At 32.8% G+C, this 25,529-nt stretch overlaps 1 protein-coding gene across 1 annotated transcript; it reads right to left on the minus strand.

The window, feature by feature from the left end:
* Positions 1-10,170: 10,170 nt before the first annotated feature.
* On the minus strand, positions 10,171-21,771 carry LOC124939412 (extensin-2-like). The gene is made up of 3 exons (XM_047479891.1): positions 21,059-21,771; positions 11,899-13,123; positions 10,171-10,737 (listed from the first exon to the last, which is right to left on the minus strand). The coding sequence occupies exons 1-3, from the start codon at positions 21,769-21,771 to the stop codon at positions 10,171-10,173; spliced, it is 2,505 nt and encodes an 834-aa protein (XP_047335847.1).
* Between the last annotated feature and the right edge of the window lie 3,758 nt (positions 21,772-25,529).

Below are 25,529 nucleotides of genomic sequence, written 5' to 3' on the forward strand. Positions count from 1 at the left end.
ATCTTTTGAAATTCTTAAATAGAAAACCCATTTCGAATGAAATTAAAACTTTTGGATGCCTTTGTTACAGTATAAACATACAACCATTTAAGTCTAAATTTGAAGAAAGGAGAATAAAATGTATTTTTTTAGGCTTTCTAAATAATTAAAAATCTTTTCTTTTTTTAAATTTAAAAGAAAACAATATTTTTACATCTATAGATGTTTTTCATGAAGATGTTTTTCCATATTATAAAAATGCTTTTTCTAGACATAAAATTCTTTTGAAAACAATCATCATTATGACTATGTATCATTTGATGACAATAATAGTTATTATGATTTAGACACTGCTACTTTTCAAAAAGAAAAACCAAAATCCTTGAAAGATTAAAATATTCATTCACAAAATTTTCAAAAATCGGTTAATGAAAAAGTATTAGAAAAGAATTAGATCAGTGTCATTCATCCTCAAATGAAGACGATGACCTGATTAGAGAACCAATTCATTAATCCTCAAATTAATGAAGATGATGATATAGTTCAAAATAATGAAACAATTTTCACACATAGGAAAAGTGAGAGTTTTAAAGGTAAATCTGCTTGGACAAAAGACTACATTACGAATGTTTCTAAGTCTCATTATGTCCCTAGTACATTATCTTTTTGAGATTATGTTAATGATCCTAAACTTCATTATTTTTTGATGAAAATTATTGAAATTAATGAAAAACATTATAATGAGACTTGACGGTTTTCAGAATGGCAAATAACCATGAACGAAGAACTTCAAGCCTTAAATGATAATAAAACATGGATTACTACATATCTTTCAAAATGGAAAACAACAATAGGATCCAAATAGATTTTTAAGACCAAAATAAATTAAAATGAATTTATTCATAAACTTAAAGCTATACTTGTATCAAAATATTACAATCAAAAAGAGGGAATTGATTTTCTTGAAAAACATTCATCTATTGCTAAGACAGTTACAATCAAGATTGTAATTGTTTTAGCAGCATCCCATGATTGACATCTTCACAAGGTCAATGTCAAAAATATCTTTTTAAATTGATACATTAATGAAGATATTTACATGAATTCTCCTAAAGGTATTCGAGACATTACACCTGGTAAGGTTTGAAAACTTGTTAAAAGTCTTTATGAACTTAGACAAGTTTTTCGAGAATGGAATAAAGAATTCACTTATCGACTTATTAAATATGGTTTCAAACAATTTCTTAATGATAATTATCTTTTTTTTTTTGTTAAGAATGATTAATCAAAGATCATTATTTTTGTTTTGTATGTCGATGACATATTACTATATATTAGTATGCGGAAATGATTTTGAAGAAATTAATAAGATCTTAATGAAGCTAAATATTTCCTTTGCTTAGAAATTAAAAAAAACAAGTATTGTGATTTTGTTAATCAAAGAAATACATTCTAAATATTCTTAAAGAAACGAGTTTAAGAAGTGCTAAACAAAAAAAACGCATATGCTTAAAAGTTCAAAACTTGAAGAAAAAGGTCATGCACCCTAAAAAAACCTGATAAATATAGGAGACATGTTCGAAGACTTATTTACTTGAATTTTAAAAGACCTGATATTGTTGAGTTATGGAGTCTACACTTATAATAAACTCTACATTTTGAATTAGAGTTTATTGGTTTTTTTTTTGGTTTTGGGCTTGGGCCTGACCAAAGTTATTTAGGTTTATTACATGAATGTTTACCCTATAAATATGTGATTATTAAGGGTTTACATGGTTAAGATAGAATTCTAGAGAGATAAAGTGTGAGACAAAAATCTCTGTATTCCTTCTTCTTCTTCTTCATAGTGAAATCTGGTGGTGGCTGAAGTGGATGTAGCTCAATTTGAGTGAACCACTATAAATCTGTGTGTTCTTGTATTCTTCTTTCTTATGTTTTTTTACAAATTGTTTTCAAGCAGGTTGGATTTGGGAGATACAAATCCTAACAACTGGTATTAGAGCATTTAGGCTAGATCTGAGCATTGGAAACAATTGCAAGTGAGAACAGTATAAGACATGGGATTGGAAGATTCGATGTGACAGATTATGCCTTCTAGAGAATGCAGATTGAAGATTATCTCTATAGAAAGAAGCTTCATGTTCCTTTGAGTGAGAAATCAGAGAAGATGGATGAAGCTGAATGGAAACTCCTTGATAGACAGGTTTTGAGAGTTTTCGATTGACGCTAGCCAAGACGGTTGCTCACAATGTAGCAAAGGAGAAGACCACCATGGGTCTGATGAAAGCTCTTTCTAATATATATGAGAAACCATCTGCTAACAACAAGGTACACTTAATGGAAAGACTCTTTTACTTAAGAATGATTGATGGTACTTCTATCACTACTCATTTGAATGAATTCAATACAATTGTGAATCAATTGCTATTTGTTGAGATTGATTTTGGGAATGAATTAGTGCCATGATTTTGTTAACATCTCTACCAAATATTTGAGAACCTATGTGTACAACAATTAGTAATTCAGTTGGAAATGCTAAACTGAAATTTGTTAAAGTTAGAGATCGTATATTTACTAAAGAGGATCGTAAAATTGATTCTGGTGAAACGTTCAAAGGTTCTGCTCTGAATGTGGAAAACAGGGGCAAATGTAATGATAGAAATTTCAACCGAGGTAAGAGCAGATCTATGTCGAGGAGCAAGAGGAGTCAGTCCAAGTCTGGGCGGACATTTGAGTGCTGGAATTGTGGTAAACAGGGTCATTTGAAGAGGAACTACAAAGCACCAAAGAGAAACAATAATGATAAAAATGATCCAGCCAACATTGTTACAGAAACTGTCACTAATGCGTTACTTTTTTCTGTTGATAGCCCGATAAATTCATGGGTTTTGGACTCGGGAGCGTCTTTCCACACCACTGCCCACAAAGAATTAATGGAGAATTATGTGGCTGGAAACTATGAGAAAGTTTATCTCGCAGATGGTGAGCCACTGGATATTGTTGGCATGGGGGACATCAAATTAAAGATAACAAATGGTTCTGTTTAGAAGATTAATAAGGTGAGACACATTCCAGGTTTAATGCGAAATCTGATCTCTGTTACACAACTTGATGAAGAAGGTCACAATTTCAGTTGTGGAAATGGTACATGGAAGATGACTAAAGGAGCAATTGTTGGTTCTCGAGGTCACAAAACTAGAAAGTTATATACGACTTCAACTTGTAGAGAAACAATTGCTGCTGTAGTTGATGACTTGAAGAACAGTGAGTTGTGGCATTGCGGGTTGGGCCATATGAGGGAAAAAGGGATAAAAATTCTTTTGAAGAATGGACAGATTCCAGAACTGAAGTCTGTTGAATATCAGTTATGTGAAAACTGCATTATTAGAAAACAGAAACGGGTGAGTTTCTTAAAAATTGGGAAGGAGCTCAAGAAAGAAAGGCTAGAGTTGGTACACACTGATGTGTGGGGACCTGCACCTGTTTCTTCTATTGGCGGATCATACTACTATGTGACTTTTAAGGTCATGCACCCTAAAAAAACCTGATAAATATAGGAGACATGTTCGAAGACTTATTTACTTGAATTTTAAAAGACCTGATATTGTTGAGTTATGGAGTCTACACTTATAATAAACTCTACATTGTGAATTAGAGTTTATTAGTTTTTTTTTTGGTTTTGGGCTTGGGCCTGACCAAAGTTATTTAGGTTTATTACATGAATGTTTACCCTATAAATATGTGATTATTAAGGGTTTACATGGTTAAGATAGAATTCTAGAGAGATAAAGTGTGAGACAAAAAACTCTGTATTTCTTCTTCTTCTTTATAGTGAAATTTGGTGGTGGCTGAAGTGGATGTAGCTCAATTTGAGTGAACCACTATAAATCTGTGTGTTCTTGTATTCTTCTTTCTTGTGTTTTTTTACAGATTGTTTTCAAGCAGGTTGGATTTGGGAGATACAAATCCTAACAACTGGTATTAGAGCATTTAGGCTAGATCTGAGCATTGGAAACAATTGCAAGTGAGAACAGTATAAGACATGGGATTGGAAGATTCGATGTGACAGATTATGCCTTCTAGAGAATGCAGATTGAAGATTATCTCTATAGAAAGAAGCTTCATGTTCCTTTGAATGAGAAACCAGAGAAGATGGATGAAGCTGAATGGAAACTCCTTGATAGACAGGTTTTGAGAGTTTCCGATTGACGCTAGCCAAGACGGTTGCTCACAATGTAGAAAAGGAGAAGACCACCATGGGTCTGATGAAAGCTCTTTCTAATATGTATGAGAAACCATCTGCTAACAACAAGGTACACTTAATGGAAAGACTCTTTTACTTAAGAATGATTGATGGTACTTCTATCACTACTCATTTGAATGAATTCAATACAATTGTGAATCAATTGCTATCTGTTGAGATTGATTTTGGGAATGAATTAGTGCCATGATTTTGTTAACATCTCTACCAAATAGTTGAGAACCTATGAGTACAACAATTAGTAATTTAGTTGTAAATGCTAAACTGAAATTTGTTAAAGTTAGAGATCGTATTTTTACCGAAGAGGTTCGTAAAATTGATTCTGGTGAAACGTTCAAAGGTTCTGCTCTGAATGTGGAAAACAGGGGCAAATGTAATGATAGAAATTTCAACCGAGGTAAGAGCAGATCTATGTCGAGGAGCAAGAGGAGTCAGTCCAAGTCTGGGCGGACATTTGAGTGCTGGAATTGTGGTAAACATGGTCATTTGAAGAGGAACTACAAAGCACCAAAGAGAAACAATAATGATAAAAATGATCCAGCCAACATTGTTACAGAAACTGTCACTAATGCGTTACTTTTTTCTGTTGATAGCCCGATAAATTCATGGGTTTTGGACTCGGGAGCGTCTTTCCACACCACTGCCCACAAAGAATTAATGGAGAATCATGTGGCTGGAAACTATGAGAAAGTTTATCTCGCATATGGTGAGCCACTGGATATTGTTGGCATGGGGGACATCAAATTAAAGATGACAAATGGTTCTGTTTAGAAGATTAATAAGGTGAGACACATTCCAGGTTTAATGCGAAATCTGATCTCTATTACACAACTTGATGAAGAAGGTCACAATATCAGTTGTGGAAATGGTGCATGGAAGATGACTAAAGGAGCAATTGTTGGTTCTCGAGGTCACAAAACTAGAACGTTATACACGACTTCAACTTGTAGAGAAACAATTGCTGCTGTAGTTGATGACTCGAAGAACAGTGAGTTGTGGCATTGCAGGTTGGGCCATATGAGGGAAAAAGGGATAAAAATTCTTTTGAAGAATGGACAGATTCCAGAACTGAAGTCTGTTGAATATCAGTTATGTGAAAACTGCATTATTAGAAAACAGAAACGGGTGAGTTTCTTAAAAATTGGGAAGGAGCTCAAGAAAGAAAGGCTAGAGTTGGTACACACTGATGTGTGGGGACCTGCACCTGTTTCTTCTATTGGCAGATCATACTACTATGTGACTTTTATAGATGATTCAACAAGAAAAGTATGGGTTTACTTTATGAAGCACAAGTCTGAAGTATTTGCTATTTTCAAGAAGTGGAAGGCTTTGGTTGAAAATGAAACAAATCAGAAAGTTAAGTGTTTGAGATCCGACAATGGATGTGAATATATCAATTCAGATTTCAAAGAGTATTGTGCTATGAATGGGATCAGTATGGTGAAGACTATTTCCCGAATGCCTCAAGAGAATGGAGTAGCTGAACGAATGAATCAAACATTGAACGAGCGTGCTAGGAGCATGAAATTGCATGTAGGGCTGCCTAAAACCTTCTTGGAAGAAGCTATTAATACTGCTGCCTATTTGATAAATAGGGGACCCTCTGTTCCTCTTGAATTCAGAATTCCTGAAAAAGCCTGGAGCAATAAAAAGGTAAATCTTTCTTATTAGAAAATGTTTGGTTGTTTATCATATGTTCATATTAATGAATGTGATAGGAGCAAACTTGATCCAAAGTCTAATAAATGTTTTTTCATTGGTTATGGTGATATCGAGTTTGGTTATCATTTATGGAATAATCAAAATCGGAAGATCATTCGTAGCAGAAATATTATCTTCAATGAATAGGTTCTCTACAAAGATTGTGTTGGGAAGACATCAAATGGTGATTCCAAGTTGGAAGAGACTAGTACCGTCGATTTTAGAGAATTTTCAGCTGAATATATACCGATTGTCGAAGAAGAACAATGTGTTGTTGAAGATGAAATCGTTGAGAATGTGGCCCCAGAGGTAAATCAGCAAACACCGGTTATATAGTTGAGAAAACCGTCAAGGAATCGAAAACCAGTTGAGTGGTGGTCTCCATCTCTGAACTATATCTTGTTGACAAATAGAGGTGAACCTGAATGCTATGAGGAAGCAATACAATCTGATTAATTAGTTAAGTGGGAGTCTGCGATGAAAGATGAGATGGACTCTTTGATGTTGAATCAGACTTGAGAGCTCACTGAGCTGTCAAAGGGAAAGAAAACACTTCACAACAAATGGATCTTCAGGATTAAAGAAGAACATGATAAAACCATGAGGTACAAGGCAAGGTAGGTTGTGAAAGGATTTCAACAGAAAGAAGGTATTGACTATAATGAGATCTTCTCTCCAGTAGTTAAATTGATGACAATCAGAACTATTTTGAGTTTGATTGTGAAAGAAGACCTTCATCTTCAACAAATGGATGTCAAAACTGCTTTTCTTCATAGTGATTTAGATGAAGAGATTTATACGAGACAACCAGAAGGATTTGAAATCAAACGAAAAAATGAGCTTGTGTGTAAGCTTCAGAAGAGTCTATATGGTTTAAAACAGGCTCCAAGGCAATGGTACAAGAAGTTTGATAGCTTTATGAAAAGTAACGATTTTCTAAGGTATGAAGCTGATCATTGCTGCTATATCAAGAGGTTTGATAAATCGTACATTATTCTGCTCCTCTACGTTGATGATATGTTGATTGTTGGAGAAAGCTTGTATGGGATTAACAATCTCAAGAAAGAGTTGTCTGAAAAGTTTGCAATGAAGGATTTGGGTGCTGCAAAACAAATCCTTGGGATGAGAATTTTCAGGGATGAAGAAGTTCTCAAGCTTTCACAAGAAGAATATGTGAAGAAAGTTTTTAGCAGGTTCAACTTGTATGATGCAAAACCAGTTACTACCCCCTTATCTAGTCACTTCAGACTATCTAAAGATTAGTCGCCTTCAACAAAGGATGAGAAAATTTACATGACAACTGTTCCGTATGCCTCTGCCATTGGTTGTATTATGTATGCGATGGTTTGCACAAGACCAGACATAGCACATGCAGTGGGAGTTGTTAGCATATTCATGAGCAATCCGAGTAGACAACATTGGGAAGCAGTAAAGTGGATACTACGATACTTAAGAGGAAGTACGAGTCTCGCTTTGTGTTTTCAAAAGTTTAATATGGGTTTGGAAGGATATGTTGATGCTCACAATGGTGGTGATGTTGATAGTAGGAAGAGCACAATATGGTACATTTATACTCTGAGAGGTACTGCAATCAGTTGAGTTTCAAAATTGTAGAAGATTGTTGCTCTTTCTAGTTGTGAGGCAGAGTATGTTGCTGTGACAAAAGCTGCTAAGGAGATGATGTGGTTACAACCCTTTTTCCAAGAATTGGGTCAAGACTATGAGAGGAGTGTGTTGCGATGCGACAGTCAGAGTGCCATTCATTTGGCAAAGAATACTATTTATCATGGCAGGACGAAGCATATACATGTTCGTTATCATTTCATCCGGTCAACTTTAAAAGATGGAGTATTAGCTCTTGAGAAGATTCCCGGGAGTGAGAATCCATCTGATATGTTGACGAAAGCTGTGACAAATGAGAAACTGAAGTTGTGTGCAACTTCAGTTGGTCTTCTTCGTTAAGACATCGAATGGAAATCCACTACCGATCGAGAGATGATGAAGTTAGTCTCAAAGTGGAAGATTGTTGAGTAATGGGATCTACACTTATAATAAACTCTACATTGTTAATTAGAGTTTATTGAGTTTTTTTTGGTTTGGGGCTTGGGCCTGACCAAAGTTATTTAGGTTTGTTACCTTAATGTTTACCCTATAAATATGTGATTATTAAGGGTTTACATGGTTAAGACATAATTTTAGAGAGATAAAGTGTGAGGCAAAAAACTCTATATTCCTTCTTTTTCTTCATAGTGAAATATGGTGGGGGCTGAAGTGGATGTAGCTCAATTTGAGTGAACCACTATAAATCTGTGTGTTCTTGTGTTCTTCATTCTTGTGTTTTTTTACAGATTGTTTTCAAGCAGGTCAGATTTGAGAGATACAAATCCTAACATATATTACCTTTAGTGTGCAACAACTTAGTCAATTTATGCATTCTCGTCATACACATCAAGTCATACACATCAATGTCAAGCTGCTTTGAGAGTAGTTATATATTTGAAAGGATGTACTTCTTTAGGATTATTTTATGTTACCAATAGTTTACAAATTTAGAATCTTTTATAGATGCTGATTGGGCCAATTGTTCCGGTTATAAAGCTTGGAAATCCAGTCATTTCTTTAAATAAAAAACAAACATCGGTGTCTCGATCTAGTGTTGATGCTGAATATAGAAACTTAGGATATTAAGTTAATTAATTAAAATAAAGAATATGACTGAAGGTTGTGTATCACTATTCTTCTAGACATTCATAACTATCGGTGTTAGCCTTTTTTAATTTATATTTATTTTCAATAGAGGTGATAGATTTCTGAACGACATGATCCAGGATTTTATCAACTAAAATAAAAGCAAATGATCTAGAGAATCAAATTGGAAAATATTGTCAATCCAAAACGAAGTATTTAATTGTGAGGGGAGAGTTGAAGAAAGACTTAGTTTTATAATTTTATTGTAGGTTGAACTATTACATTGCCTAGGTATTTATACTAATACATGCATGAGTTATACAAGAAAAATAAAATCAGGGATTGATTGTTTGATTTATCAATTTTCTCATAATCTCTGATTAGCTCAAATAATCTTCAATCACGCATAAAAAAACTGACATTTATTCTTACTCGATATTTTACTCTCTTATTTTTTTTATTAATATACAAAAGAATAATGTGACATTGGTATTGTAAGCTCTAAGGAATTGAACAAAATGTTGTTCTTATTTAAGTAGAGTTCAATTGGACAGAAAAGACTGTCATGTGGTGAGATGGCGTAATTCTAACTTTTTCAAGAGTAATAACATAGTAACATATATATTGACATCTAATGTCATAATGATATTTTTTGGGCCATCGACGGTTTTTAAACTCAAGAAAGTATGATGCTAGTTGGTGTGGTCTTTGAAATTGACGGAGGTAAGAAACCTTGTTAGTTATGACAAGATCATTGACATGATTATAAACCAATTATTCTTCGTCTGAGATTTAAAGTTGGTGATCTTCGTAGATTTAGATGCGTGTTAGGTGATTATTTTGGAAATTTAGCATGAAAAATAGAAGCATTCGCATGAATTCACTCCCTTTGGAATAAATACTATATTTGCTTATTCCAAAAATTAAGTGGGTTATTCAATAACCAATATTAAGGATTGTAGGTTAAAATGGTCAATTCTCAACTTTTAAATTTTGCAATTTGTTAGAAAAAATAAATGCAAACTAATTAATGAAGTTGTTGTGGTACTCACAAGTCACAAAATGTTCGAACACAACCATATAGATTATCATAATTCAACTCACTAATAATTTTGTTCGATCTATAAAAATATTTAGAAAGACATTAAATTAGATTTATAAGAAAACTACTATAATATAATATTGATATTATCATAATTTATCGTATTCTAACATAGTATAAGAGCCAAAATTTTATTTTTGAACTACAAGATCTAGTCTTACGTTGCCTCCATCAATGGTTACCATAACCATTGATGGAGGGATCTAATAAATCTATATTAATTCTTATTATATTTTTTAATAATATTTTTTTCTTTCAAATAGTTTTAATGATGTTCTTATTTTTTTCGGCAATCATATTCTCTGAGTTTTGTTTTTAATTGTTGATTTATCCCAGTAGTCAATGCATATATTATTTCTCCTCCTCTTCTCTATTCTCCCTTGCGTTGTCCGTTACCTCATCTTTTTGGCCATTCGGTCCATTATTTCCTATGTCTTCTTCAAACCCTAACCCCAGCGTCATCCGCTTCCGCCAGTTCATTTTGTTTTGGAGCAAGTGGTGTCCCTACCTTCGGATTCAGAACAACTAGTGCCTCGACTTTAGCCGCTTCCACACCTTTCTCTGGAACAACTGGTGCATCGGATTTAGGCACTTCCATACCTTCCTTTGGATTTAGCGCACGCACAATTGAAGTCTCTACTCCTTTCAGATCTGGATTAACCAACAATACTACTTCAACAACCTCCACTCCTTCATTAGGATTTGGATCAACCATCGCTAGTTCTTCGCCAACTCCTCTTTTTGGGATAACAACCAATTCATCGTCGTATCCTTTTGGTGCATCTAATTTCGGATCATTTGCGACCTCAGTAGCACTTGGATCTTCATCTTCTACTACTTTGACTAGGACACCTTCTTCGGCTTCGGCTGCTACACCATCACTGTTTAGGGTTTCTTCGGGTTCAGCTTCAACTGCACCCACTTTTCCTGGTTTGTTTGGATCTTCTTCATCTAGCATAAGTGCCTCCTTAACTTCATTTTTAGAAGCCTCTACCCCTTCACTTTCCTTTCATTCTACATCCTCAGTTTCAAAAACACCTATTGCTTAATCGACTTCTTCATACATCATCAACTTGTGGTTATCTTCACGAAGGGGTTTCCGAGAGTTCTTTTTAAAGAGTTTCGATCCAATCTCAGCATACATCGTCCACCTGCTTTGATTGCGGGAGTGTAATAAATATAATAAATCTAATATATTGGAGATATAATATAAAGATAATATATCTTCTATAAGATATTATCACAATAAATATATATTATCTTTATATTGTATTACTAATATATTAAATTGATTATATTTATTACAATCTTTTATTTCATGTTTCTCTCAAATTTAGTAGGAACTTTATCAAGAATCTCAACTTATTCATGTTATACATTATATTAATATTTTTAATTCTGGTTGATCCTCAAGTTTTCATTTGAGGCTGATGGACAAAAGTGTACTGTTCAAATATTCTGCCTAGGACCAACAAAAGTGTCAGAAAGCGGTGGTTCTGTTAACCACAAGGCTTTGTTGATTCTTGCCCAGATTTATCGTCGTGTGCATTATCAATACAGTGAAAAAAAACATTATTGATTTTTAGACATTAAAGATATATTTTAATTTTTAAATTCTTATCTACTTGTCGGTTCTAGTTCTAGTTCTAGTTCTAGTTTAAGTAAGTATTAGTTTACATAATTTTGGACAACAATGCCAAACAACATATTATAAAAGGAAACATTGTTCCACACACTGACATTGTTACTTCTTTCCATACTGAGCATTGGAAGAAATTTAGAGTTTTTTTTAATGTTACTTCATTCCATGTTGAATTTGTTAACAATTAAAATATAAGAACTTTTAAATAATATGGTTCAAAAAATTAAAAGCAAATATTGATATTATCCACACAACAAATAATAATAATAAGAAACCCATTATGAAACATTTAAATAGTCATAATTCTCCATATAATTGTCTTCTTTGAGATAGATATATTGTTGTGTCAAAAATATCATCTCCATTAATCTTTCACCTGCAAACAAATAATATAGATCACTTAAACTTTATCTTTTTTTAAATAATTTAAAGAAAAATTATAGGCACTCACATTTATTGAATAATTGTATTAGAGTTTTAATAAACACTTGGAGGAGGAGGTGACTTGTAAACGTAAGATGGTGGAGGAGGGGAAGAGTACGCATATGCAGGTGGAGGAGGTGACTTGTAAACGTATGCAGGTGGAGGAGGTGACTTGTAAACGTAAGATGGTGGAGGAGGGGAGGAGTACACATATGCAGGTGGAGGAGGTGACTTGTAAACGTATGGAGGTGGAGGAGGAGACTTATAAACATAAGATGGTGGAGGAGGGGAAGAGTACACATATGCAGGTGGAGGAGGTGACTTGTAAATGTATGTAGGTGGAGGAGGTGACTTGTAAACGTAAGACGGTGGAGGAGGTGACTTGTAAACGTATGCAGGTGGAGGAGGTGACTTGTAAATGTATGCAGGTGGAGGAGGTGACTTATAAACATAAGATGGTGGAGGAGGATATGAGTACACATATGCAGGTGGAGGAGGTGACTTGTAAATGTATGATGGTGGAGGAGGGGAAGAATACACATATGCAGGTGGAGGAGGAGACTTGTAAACGTATGCAGGTGGAGGAGGGGAAGAGTACATATATGCAGGTGGAGGAGGTGACTTATAAACATAAGATGGTGGAGGAGGTGACTTGTAAACGTATGATGGTGGAGGAGGGGAAGAATACACATATGCAGGTGGAGGAGGTGACTTGTAAACGTATGCAGGTGGAGGAGGAGATTTGTAAACGTAAGATGGTGGAGGAGGAGAAGAGTAGATGTATGCAGGTGGAGGAGGTGATTTATAAACGTATGAAGGTGGAGGAGGTGACTTGTAAATGTAAGATGGTGGAGGAGGGGAAGAGTAGACATATGCAGGTGGAGGAGGTGACTTATAAACATATGAAGGTGGAGGAGGTGACTTGTAAATGTAAGATGGTGGAGGAGGGGAAGAGTACACATATGGTGGTGGAGGAGGTGACTTGTAAACGTAAGGTGGTGGAGGAGGGGAAGAGTACACATATGCTGGTGGAGGAGGTGACTTGTAAACGTATGGTGGTGGAGGAGGTGACTTGTAAACGTAAGGTGGTGGAGGAGGGGATGAGTAAACATAAGGAGGGGGTGGAGGAGACTTGTAAATGTAAGGTGGTGGTGGAGGAGAAGAGTAAACATAGGGAGGTGGTGGTGGAGATTTGTAAACATAGGGTGGTGGTGGTGGAGATGTGTAAACATAAGGAGGTGGAAGAGGAGACTTATAAATGTAAGGCGGAGGTGGTGGAGACGAGTAGACATAAGGAGGAGGCGGGGGCGACTTGTAAACATAAGGACTTGGTGGAGGAGATGAATAGATATAAGACGATGGTGGTGGTGGAGATTTATAAAGATATGGAGGCAACCACGATGATGAAGGTGACTTATAATGGTGATGCGGAGACTTATGGTGATGCGGAGACTTATGGTGATAATGGTTATCACCATAATCTGCTGCTGCCACAGCAGCAGCCATTAGACAAATGGCCAGGGCGCAAAGAGTACTATATGATCCATGAGTGGCCATTGGTTAACGGAGGGGATGATGTATTGCAATGGCAGGGCACATCCTATATATAGTCATATTACCCATAGACTTTAACACTTTTTATAATATATATTTTTCTATTAAATAGATATTTATATATATAAGATTTTAATTTAATAATTGACTTTAGATTACTTTAATAGAGGTTGCAGTTTTATTATAAGACGTGCTTACATTGTCCTAATAAAAGAGAGAGCTCTTATAATGGAAACCGGCTTAATTGTACTTCGTGGGACACAAGTCATCCTCATGGTCCTCTAATTATAGGTGTTCTCACTAAAAAAAACAATATTTTTTGGACAGAGGTGCAAAGAGTTGTCACTAAAAATATATAACAAATCATATTAAAATTATTCGATAAATTTATAAGATTTGCTCATAATCTCCTATTAGCTCAAATAATCTTCAATCATGCATAAAAATGAGATTCATTTTCTTATGTGATAGTTGACGGTCTCCAACTTATTAAATCAAAATATGTTTTTAATACTATATTTTTACATTATATAATAAATTTGAATTTACATGTCAATTTATTTTTTCTGATTTGATATTTTCTATTAATAAGAATTCTATTTTCTTTCATAATTCTAATTAGTATAATATCATTTTATTCTAAGTAGAGTGAATTTTGCATTTCGAGGCATTATACGGTCATTCATATTATATTTTTGCCTTTTAAATTTTAGATAATGCAATTCTCAAACTATGAAAGAGACCCATATAATAGTTTGGTTGACCCAATGGACGATTTAATTGTTATTTTGGAAAACCTTCCAATTAAATAAGTTTATATTTGTTTTTTTAGTTAACTTTTACATTATTTTTTGTTTCTTAACTCTAATCATATGTTTTAGTCATTACAATTAAAGCAAAATAAAGGGAAAGAAGCTTCAACTAGTGTTCAGATTTTTCCAGTTGTGAACTTTTAAATAAATATTTTGTTTTCAAAATCAATGCACCAAAAATTCACAAAACAATAATTTTAAAATCCAGATTTGGGTAATAAATAATTTAGATCACAAGTTTACAATCTCTTTGTCTTCTTTTAGTCCGAATTGTTACATGTGTGAATGAACATTCCTTAGACAGGGTAATAAAACAACTTTTACCTTGTACATTCTTTTGTTCTATACCATGTGATGTTTGTAATAAGTAAAAAATACATATTGTCTATTACAAAATCTACTTCAGAATTTACAAAATGTTTTGAACTAATTCATATAGATATATGAAGTCAATATAAAGAAGAATTCATCATTTTAAGTTCTTATATGTTTACTATCGTTGATGACCTAAGTAGATGTACATGGACTTTCTTATTAAATGACATAAGTCTTTTTAATTATATACTCAAATTTTTGTTAAAATAATAAAAACTCAATATGAATTTGATGTAAAAAACATACGAACATATAATAGTTTTAAATTTCTCAATTTAAAATGTTCAGAATATTTTAAATCAACGTGTATTATTCATCAAAGAACACGTGTCTATACTCCTCAACAAAATAGAATTGTTGAAAGGAAACATAGACACTCACTAATGTTGTTAACTTTAAAATTCCGAACTTAATTGGAAATTATCTTTTGAAATTCTTAAATAAAAAACCCATTCCGAATGAAATTAAAACTTTTGGATGCCTTTGTTACATAGAACCATTTAAGTCTAAATTTGAAGAAATGAGAATAAAATGTATTTTTTTAGGCGCTCCAAATAATTAAAAATGTTTTCTTCTTTTAAATTTAAAAGAACAATATTTTCACATCTATAGATGTTTTTTATGAAGATATTTTCCCATATAATAAAAATGATTTTTCTAAACATAAAATTCTTTAGAAAACCATCATCATTATGACTATGTATGATCTGATGACAGTAATAGTTATTATGATTTAGACACGGCTTTTTTCAAAAGAAAAATCAAAATCTCCTTGAAAGATTAAAATATTCATTCATAAAATTTTGAAAAATCGGTTAATGAAAAAAAATTAGATCATTGTCATTCATTCTCAAATGAAGATGATGACCTGATTAGAGAACCAATTCATTAATCCTCAAATGAAGATGATGATATAGTTCAAAATAATGAAACAATTTTCACACATAGAAAAAGTGAGTTTTAAAGGTAAATCTGCTTGGACAAAAGACTACATTACGAATGTTTCTAAGTCTCATTATATCCCTAGTACATTTTCTTTTTGGGATTATGTTTATGATCCTAAACTTCATTATTTTTTGACGAACATTATTGAAATTAATGAAAAAAATTATAATGAGGCTTGACGGTTTTCAGAATGGCAAATAACCATGAACTAAGAACTTCAAGCCTTAAATGATAATAAAACATGGATTACTACTTATCTTTCAAAATGGAAAACAACAATAGGATCCAAATAGATTTTTAAGACCAAAATAATTTAAAATGAATTTATTCATAAACTTAAAGCTATACTTGTATCAAAATATTACAATAAAAAAAGAAGGAATTGATTTTCTTGAAAAACATTCATCTATTTCTAAGACAGTTACAATCAAGATTGTAATTGTTTTAGCAACATCCCATGATTGACACCTTCACAAGGTCAATGTCAAAAATACATTTTTAAATGGATACATTAATGAAGATATTTACCTAAATTCTCCTAAAGGTATTCAGGACATTACACCTGGTAAGGTTTTAAAACTTGTTAAAAGTCTTTATGAACTTACGCAAGCTTCTCAGGAATGGAATAAAGAATTCACTTATCGACTTATTCAATATGGTTTCAAACAATCTCTTAATGATAATTATCTTTTTTTTGATAAGAATGATTAATCAAAGATCATTATTTTTGTTTTGTATATATGTTGATGACATATTACTATGTGGAAATGATTGAGAAGAAATTAATAAGATAAAAAATTTCATTAACAATTATTTTTCTATTAAAGATCTTAATGAAGCTAAATATTTCCTTTGCTTAGAAATAATAAAACAAGTATTGTGATCTTTGTTAATCAAAGAAATACATTCTGAATATTCTTAAAGAAACGAGTTTAATAAGTGTTAAAAAAAACCCGCATATGCTTAAAGGTTCAAAACTTGATAAATATAGGAGACATGTTGGAAGACTTATTTACTTGAATTTTAAAAGACTTGATATTACCTTTAGTGTGCAACAACTTAGTCAATTTATGCATTCTCCTAATACACATTAGTGTCAAGCTGCTTTGAGAATAGTTATATATTTGAAAGGATATCCTTCTTTAGGACTATTTTATGTTACTAATAGTTTACAAATTTAGAATCTTTTATAGATGCTGATTGGGCCATTGTTCCAATGGTAGAAGATTATCAGATTATTGTATAAAGCTGGGAAATTAAGTCATTTATTTAAATAAAAAAACAAACATCGGTGTCTCGATCTAGTGTTGAGGCCGAATATAGAAGCTTAGGATATTAAGTTAATTAAAATTAAGAATATGATTGAAGGTTGTGTATCACTATTCTTAAAATTAAGAATATGATTGAAGGTTGTGTATCACTATTCTTCTAGACATTCATAACTATCGGTGTTAACCTTTTTATTTTCAGTAGAGGTGATAGATTTCTAAACGACATGATCCAGACTTTATCTACTGAAATAAAAGCAAATGATCTAGAGAATCAAATTGGAAAATATTGACAATCCAAAACGAAGTATATAATTGTGAGGGGAGAGTTGATGAAAGACTTAGTTTTATTGTAGGTTGAACTATTACATTGCCTAGGTATTTATACTAATACATGCATGAGTTATACAAGAAAAATAAAATCAGGGATTTATTGTTTGATTTATCAATTTTCTCATAATCTCTGATTAGCTCAAATAATCTTCAATCTCGCATAAAAAAACTGACATATATTCTTAATCGATATTTTACTCTCTTATTCTTTTTATTATTCATATACAAAAGAATAATGTGACATTGGTATTGTAAGCTCTAAGGAATTGAACAAAATGTTGTTCTTATTTAAGTAGAGTTCAATTGGACAGAAAAGATTGTCATGTGGTGAGATGGAGTAATTCTAACTTTTTCAAGAGTAATAACATAGTAACATATATATTGACATCTAATGTCATAATGATATTTTTTGGGCCACCGACGGTTTTTAAAATCAAGAAAGTATGATGCTAGTTGGTGTGGTCTTTGAAATTGATGGCGGTAAGAAACCTTGTTAGTTATGACAAGATCATTGACATGATTATGAACCAATTATTCTTCGTCTGAGATTTAAAGTTGGTGATCTTCGTAGATGTAGATGCGTGTTAGGTAATGATTTTAGAAATTTAGCATGAAAAATAGAAGCATTCGCATGAATTCACTCCCTATGGAATAAATACTCTATTGCTTATTCCAAAAATTAAGTGGGTTATTCAATAACCAATATTAATGATTGTAGGTTAAAATGGTCAATTCTCAACTTTTAAATTTTAAAATTTGTTAGAAAAAATAAATGCAAACTAATCTAAGTGAAGTTGTTGTGGTACTCACAAGTCACAAAATGTTCGAACACAACCATATAGATTATCATAATTCAACTCACTAATAATTTTGTTCAATCTATAAAAATATAGAAAATGACATTAAATTAGACTTATAAGAAAACTACTATAATATAATATTGATATTATCATAATTTATTGTATTCTAACATAGTTTGAGAGCCAAAATTTTATTTTTGAACTACAAAATCTAGTCTTACGTTGCCTCCATCAATGGTTACCATAGCCATTGATGGAGGGCTCTAATAAATCTCAATTAATTATTATTATATTTTTTAATAATATTTTTTCTTTCAAATAATTTTGTTGATGTTCTTATTTTCTTCGGCAATCATATTCTCTGAATTTTGTTTTTAATTGTTGCTTTATCCTAGTAGTCAATGCACATATTGTTCCTCCTCCTCTTCTCTATTCTCCTTTGCGTCGTCCGTTACCTCATCTTTTTCGCCGTTCGATTCATTATTTCCAATGTCTTCTTCAAACCCTAACCCCAGCGTCATCCGCTTCCGCCAGTTCATTTGGTATTGGAGCAAGTGGTGCCCCTACCTTCGGATTCGGAACAACTGGTGCATCGACTTTAGCCGCTTCCACACCTTCCTTTGTAACAACTGGTGCATCAGATTTAGCCGCTTCCATACCTTCTTTTGGATTTAGCGCACCCGCAACTAAAGCCCCTACTCCTTTCAGGTCTAGACTAACCAACACAACGACTTCCACAACCTCCACTCCTTCATTAGGAATTGGATCAACCATCACTAGTTCTTCGCCAACTCCTCTTTTTGGGATAACAACTAATGCATCATCTTATCCTTTTGGTGCATCTACTTTCGGATCATTGCGACCACAGTAGCACTTGGATCTGTATCTTCTACTACTTTGACTAGGACCCCTTCTTCGGCTTCGGCTGCTACACCATCGCTGTTTAGGGTTTCTTCGGGTTCAGCTTCAACTGCACCCACTTTTCCTGGCTTGTTTGGATCTTCTTCATCTAGCATAAGTGCCTCCTTAACTTTATTTTTAGAAGCCTCTACCCCTTCACTTTCCTTTCATTCTGCATCCTCAGTTTCAAAAACACCTACTGCTTAATCGACTTCTTCATACATCATCAACTTGTGGTTATCTTCACGAAGGGTCTTCCGAGAGTTCTTTTTAAAGAGTTTCGATCCAATCTCAGCATACATCGTCCACCTGCTTCGATTGCGGGGTGTAATAAATATAATAAATCTAATATATTGGAGATATAATATAAAGATAATATATCTTCTATAAGATATTATCACAATACATATATATTATCTTTATATTTTTTTAATATATTAAATTGATTATATTTATTTCAATCTTTTATTTCATGTTTCTCTCAAATTTAGTAGGAACTTTATCAAGAATCTCAACTTATTCATGTTATACATTGTATTATCATTTTTAATTCTGGTTGATCCTCAAGTTTTCATTTGAGGCTGATGGACAAAAGTGTACTGTTCAAATATTCTGCCCAGGACCAACAAAAGTGTCAGAAGGCGGTGGTTCTGTTAACCACAAGGCATTGTTGATTCTTGCCCAGATTTATCGTCGTGTAGGGTAGCATTATCAATACAGTGAAAAAAAACATTATTGAATTTTAGACATTAAAGATATATTTTAATTTTTAAATTATTATCTATTTGTCGGTTCAAGTTCTAGTTTAAGTAAGTATTAGTTTACATAATTTTGGACAACAATGCCAAACAACATATTATAAAAGGAAACATTGTTCCACACACTAACATGGTTACTTCTTTCCATACTGAGCATTGGAAGAAATTTAGAGTTTTTTTTTAATGTTACTTTATTCCATGTTGAATTTGTTAACCAATAAAATATAAGAACTTTAAAATAATATGGTTCATAAAATTAAAAGCAAATAATGATATTATCCACACAACAAATAATAATAATAATAAGAAAACCATTATGAAACATTTAAATAGTCATAATTCTCCATATAATTGTCTTCTTTGAGATAGATATATTGTTGTATGCCAAAAATATTATCTCCATTAATCTTTCACCTGCAAACAAATAATAAAAATTAATTAAACTTTATTTTTTTTAAATAATTAAAAGAAAATATATATGTACTCACATTTATTGAATAATTGTATTAGAGTTTTAATAAACACTAGGAGGAGGAGGTGACTTGTAAACGTGAGATGGTGGAGGAGGGGAAGAGTACGCATATGCAGGTGGAGGAGGTGACTTGTAAACGTATGCAGGTGGAGGAGGTGACTTGTAAACGTAAGATGGTGGAGGAGGGGAGGAGTACACATATGCAGGTGGAGGAGGTGACTTGTAAACGTATGAAGGTGGAGGAGGAGACTTATAAACATAAGATGGTGGAGGAGGGGAAGAGTACACATATGCAGGTGGAGGAGGTGACTTGTAAATGTAAGACGGTGGAGGAGGTGACTTGTAAACGTAAGACGATGGAGGAGGTGACTTGTAAACGTATGCAGGTGGAGGAGGTGACTTGTAAATGTATGCAGGTGGAGGAGGTGACTTATAAACGTAAGATGGTGGAGGAGGAGATGAGTACACATATGCAGGTGGAGGAGGTGACTTGTAAATGTATGATGGTGGAGGAGGGGAAGAATACACATATGCAGGTGGAGGAGGAGACTTGTAAACGTATGCAGGTGGAGGAGGGGAAGAGTATACATATGCAGGTGGAGGAGGGGACTTGTAAACGTATGAAGGTGGAGGAGGAGACTTGTAAACGTATGCAGGTGGAGGAGGGGAAGAGTACACATATGCAGGTGGAGGAGGGGACTTGTAAACGTATGCAGGTGGAGGAGGAGACTTGTAAACGTAAGATGGTGGAGGAGGTGATTTGTAAACATATGCAGGTGGAGGAGGTGACTTATAAACGTAAGATGGTGGAGGAGGGGAAGAGTAAACATATGCAGGTGGAGGAGGAGGGGAAGAGTACACATATGCAGGTGGAGGAGGAGACTTGTAAATGTAAGATGGTGGAGGAGGGGATTTGTAAACGTATGCAGGTGGAGGAGGGGAAGAGTACACATATGCAGGTGGAGGAGGTGACTTATAAACATAAGATGGTGGAGGAGGAGAAGAGTACACATATGCAGGTGGAGGAGGTGACTTGTAAACGTACGATGGTGGAGGAGGGGAAGAATACACATATGCAGGTGGAGGAGGTGATTTGTAAACGTAAGATGGTGGAGGAGGGGAAGAGTAGACGTATGCAGGTGGAGGAGGTGACTTATAAACATATGAAGGTGGAGGAGGTGACTTGTAAACGTAAGATGGTGGAGGAGGGGAAGAGTACACATATGCTGGTGGAGGAGGTGACTTGTAAACGTAAGGTGGTGGAGGAGGTGACTTGTAAACGTAAGGTGGTGGAGGAGGGGATGAGTAAACATAAGGAGGGGGTGGAGGAGACTTGTAAATGTAAGGTGGTGGTGGAGGAGAAGAGTAAACATAGGGAGGTGGTGGTGGAGATTTGTAAACATAGGGTGGTGGTGGTGGAGATGTGTAAACATAAGGAGGTGGAGGAGGAGACTTATAAATGTAAGGCGGCGGTGGTGGAGACGAGTAGACATAAGGAGGAGGCGGGGGTGACTTGTAAACATAAGGTGGTGGTGGAGGAGATGAATAAATGTAAGACGATGGCGGTGGTGGAGATTTATAAAGATATGGAGGCAACCACGATGATGAAGGTGACTTATAATGGTGATGCGGAGACTTATGGTGATGCGGAGACTTATGGTGATAATGGTTATCACCATAATCTGCTGCTGCCAAAGCAGCAGCCATTAGACAAAGGGCCAGGGCACAAAGAGTACTATATGATCCATGAATGGCCATTGCTTAACGGAGGGGATGATGTCTTGCAATGGCAGGGCACATCCTATATATAGTCATATTACCCATAGACTAACACTTTTTAAAATATATATTTTTTCTATTAAACAGATATGTATATATAAGATTTTAATTTAATAATTGACTTTAGATTACTTTAATAGAGGTGGAAGTTTTATTATAAGACGTGCTTGCATTGTCCTATTAAAAGAGAGAGCTCTTATAATGGAAACCGGCTTAATTGTACTTCGTGGGACACAAGTCACCCTCATGGTCCTCTAATTATAGGTATTCTCACTAAAAAAAACATTAATTTTTGGACAGAGGTGCAAAGAGTTGTCACTAAAACTTTTTAACTTGTGATAATATTTTAGTGCATCTTTATTATATAGTCCATAATGTTTTATACACTGAAAAATATATAACAAATATTATTAAAATTATTAATTTATAAGATTTTCTCATAATCTCCTATTAGTTCAAATAATCTTCAATCATGCATAAAATTGAGATTCATTTTCTTATGTGATAGTTGACGGTCTCCAACTTATTAAATCAAAATATGTTTTTAATATTATATTTTTACATTATATAATAAATTTGAATTTACATGTCAATTTATTTTTTCTGATTTGATATTTTCTATTAATAAGAATTCTATTTTCTTTCATAATTCTAATTAGTATAATATCATTTTATTCTAAGTAGAGTGAATTTTGCATTACGAGGCATTATACGGTCATTCATATTATATTTTTGCCTTTTAAATTTTAGATAATGCAATTCTCAAACTATGAAAGAGACCCATATAATAGTTTGGTTGACCCAATGGACGATTTAATTGTTATTTTGGAAAACCTTCCAATTAAATAAGTTTATATTTGTTTTTTTAGTTAACTTTTACATTATTTTTTGTTTCTTAACTCTAATCATATGTTTTAGTCATTACGATTAAACGATTTATTGGTTACCCTGTCTAGTTCAAATGGAATAAGAAAATAAGGGAAAGAAGTCAATGCACAGCAGCAGCTGCAACAACCCTTTTCAATCTCGAAAATGTTAAAGAACAAAATAAAATAAAATAAGGTGATTAAGAAACAAATCATGGAGATTATGGAAAACCTTTCAGCAATGGTGAAGCAATTAAAGCAAAATAAAGGGAAAGAAGCTTCAACTAATGTTCAGATTTTTCCACTTGTGAACTCTTAAATAAATATTTTGTTTTCAAAATCAATGCACCAAAAATTCACAAAACAATAATTTTAAAATCCAGATTTGGGTAATAAAACAACTTTTACCTTGTACATTCTTTTGTTCTATACCATGTGATGTTTGTAATAAGTAAAAAATACATAGATTGCCTTTTACAAAATCTACTTCAGAATGTACAAAATGTTTTGAACTAATTCATATAGATATATGAAGTCAATATATAGAAGAATTCATCATTTTAAGTTCTTATATGTTTACTATCGTTGATGACCTAAGTAGATGTACATGGACTTTCTTATTAAATGACATAAGTCTTTTTAATTATATACTCAAAGTTTTGTTAAAATAATAAAAACTCAATATGAATTTGATGTTAAAAACATACGAACATATGATAGTTTTAAATTTCTCAATTTCAAATGTTCAGAATATTTTAAATTAATAAAACAGAATTGCTGAAAGGAAACATAGACACTCACACATTTGCTATTCTCATGGCAACCTTTTTAATTATAGACTTCCAACAGAAAGTCTTAATTGGAAATTATCTTTTGAAATTCTTAAATAGAAAACCCATTTCGAATGAAATTAAAACTTTTGGATGCCTTTGTTACAGTATAAACATACAACCATTTAAGTCTAAATTTGAAGAAAGGAGAATAAAATGTATTTTTTTAGGCTTTCTAAATAATTAAAAATCTTTTCTTTTTTTAAATTTAAAAGAAAACAATATTTTTACATCTATAGATGTTTTTCATGAAGATGTTTTTCCATATTATAAAAATGCTTTTTCTAGACATAAAATTCTTTTGAAAACAATCATCATTATGACTATGTATCATTTGATGACAATAATAGTTATTATGATTTAGACACTGCTACTTTTCAAAAAGAAAAACCAAAATCCTTGAAAGATTAAAATATTCATTCACAAAATTTTCAAAAATCGGTTAATGAAAAAGAATTAGAAAAGAATTAGATCAGTGTCATTCATCCTCAAATGAAGACGATGACCTGATTAGAGAACCAATTCATTAATCCTCAAATTAATGAAGATGATGATATAGTTCAAAATAATGAAACAATTTTCACACATAGGAAAAGTGAGAGTTTTAAAGGTAAATCTGCTTGGACAAAAGACTACATTACGAATGTTTCTAAGTCTCATTATGTCCCTAGTACATTATCTTTTTGAGATTATGTTAATGATCCTAAACTTCATTATTTTTTGATGAAAATTATTGAAATTAATGAAAAACATTATAATGAGACTTGACGGTTTTCAGAATGGCAAATAACCATGAACGAAGAACTTCAAGCCTTAAATGATAATAAAACATGGATTACTACATATCTTTCAAAATGGAAAACAACAATAGGATCCAAATAGATTTTTAAGACCAAAATAAATTAAAATGAATTTATTCATAAACTTAAAGCTATACTTGTATCAAAATATTACAATCAAAAAGAGGGAATTGATTTTCTTGAAAAACATTCATCTATTGCTAAGACAGTTACAATCAAGATTGTAATTGTTTTAGCAGCATCCCATGATTGACATCTTCACAAGGTCAATGTCAAAAATATCTTTTTAAATTGATACATTAATGAAGATATTTACATGAATTCTCCTAAAGGTATTCGAGACATTACACCTGGTAAGGTTTGAAAACTTGTTAAAAGTCTTTATGAACTTAGACAAGTTTTTCGAGAATGGAATAAAGAATTCACTTATCGACTTATTAAATATGGTTTCAAACAATTTCTTAATGATAATTATCTTTTTTTTTTGTTAAGAATGATTAATCAAAGATCATTATTTTTGTTTTGTATGTCGATGACATATTACTATATATTAGTATGCGGAAATGATTTTGAAGAAATTAATAAGATCTTAATGAAGCTAAATATTTCCTTTGCTTAGAAATTAAAAAAAACAAGTATTGTGATTTTGTTAATCAAAGAAATACATTCTAAATATTCTTAAAGAAACGAGTTTAAGAAGTGCTAAACAAAAAAAACGCATATGCTTAAAAGTTCAAAACTTGAAGAAAAAGGTCATGCACCCTAAAAAAACCTGATAAATATAGGAGACATGTTCGAAGACTTATTTACTTGAATTTTAAAAGACCCGATATTGTTGAGTTATGGAGTCTACACTTATAATAAACTCTACATTTTGAATTAGAGTTTATTGGTTTTTTTTTTTGGTTTTGGGCTTGGGCCTGACCAAAGTTATTTAGGTTTATTACATGAATGTTTACCCTATAAATATGTGATTATTAAGGGTTTACATGGTTAAGATAGAATTCTAGAGAGATAAAGTGTGAGACAAAAAACTCTGTATTCCTTCTTCTTCTTCTTCATAGTGAAATCTGGTGGTGGCTGAAGTGGATGTAGCTCAATTTGAGTGAACCACTATAAATCTGTGTGTTCTTGTATTCTTCTTTCTTATGTTTTTTTACAAATTGTTTTCAAGCAGGTTGGATTTGGGAGATACAAATCCTAACAACTGGTATTAGAGCATTTAGGCTAGATCTGAGCAT

This window comes from Impatiens glandulifera, chromosome 5 (assembly GCF_907164915.1).
Source record: "Impatiens glandulifera chromosome 5, dImpGla2.1, whole genome shotgun sequence".
In the NCBI taxonomy this organism is placed as follows: domain Eukaryota; kingdom Viridiplantae; phylum Streptophyta; class Magnoliopsida; order Ericales; family Balsaminaceae; genus Impatiens; species Impatiens glandulifera.

What these genes read in the sequence shown, in the direction of transcription:
- LOC124939412 (XM_047479891.1), bottom strand. Translation starts at nt 21,771, where the DNA reads ATGGCCATTCATGGATCATATAGTACTCTTTGTGCCCTGGCCCTTTGT. An exon ending in TCTTCCCCTCCTCCACCATC is followed by an intron (nt 13,124 to 21,058) that starts GTACGTTTACAA and finishes TCCTCCACCAAG; the next exon opens with TCCTTATGTTTACAAGTCGC. An exon ending in ATGCGTACTCTTCCCCTCCT is followed by an intron (nt 10,738 to 11,898) that starts CCACCATCTTAC and finishes GTAGAATGAAAG; the next exon opens with GAAAGTGAAGGGGTAGAGGC.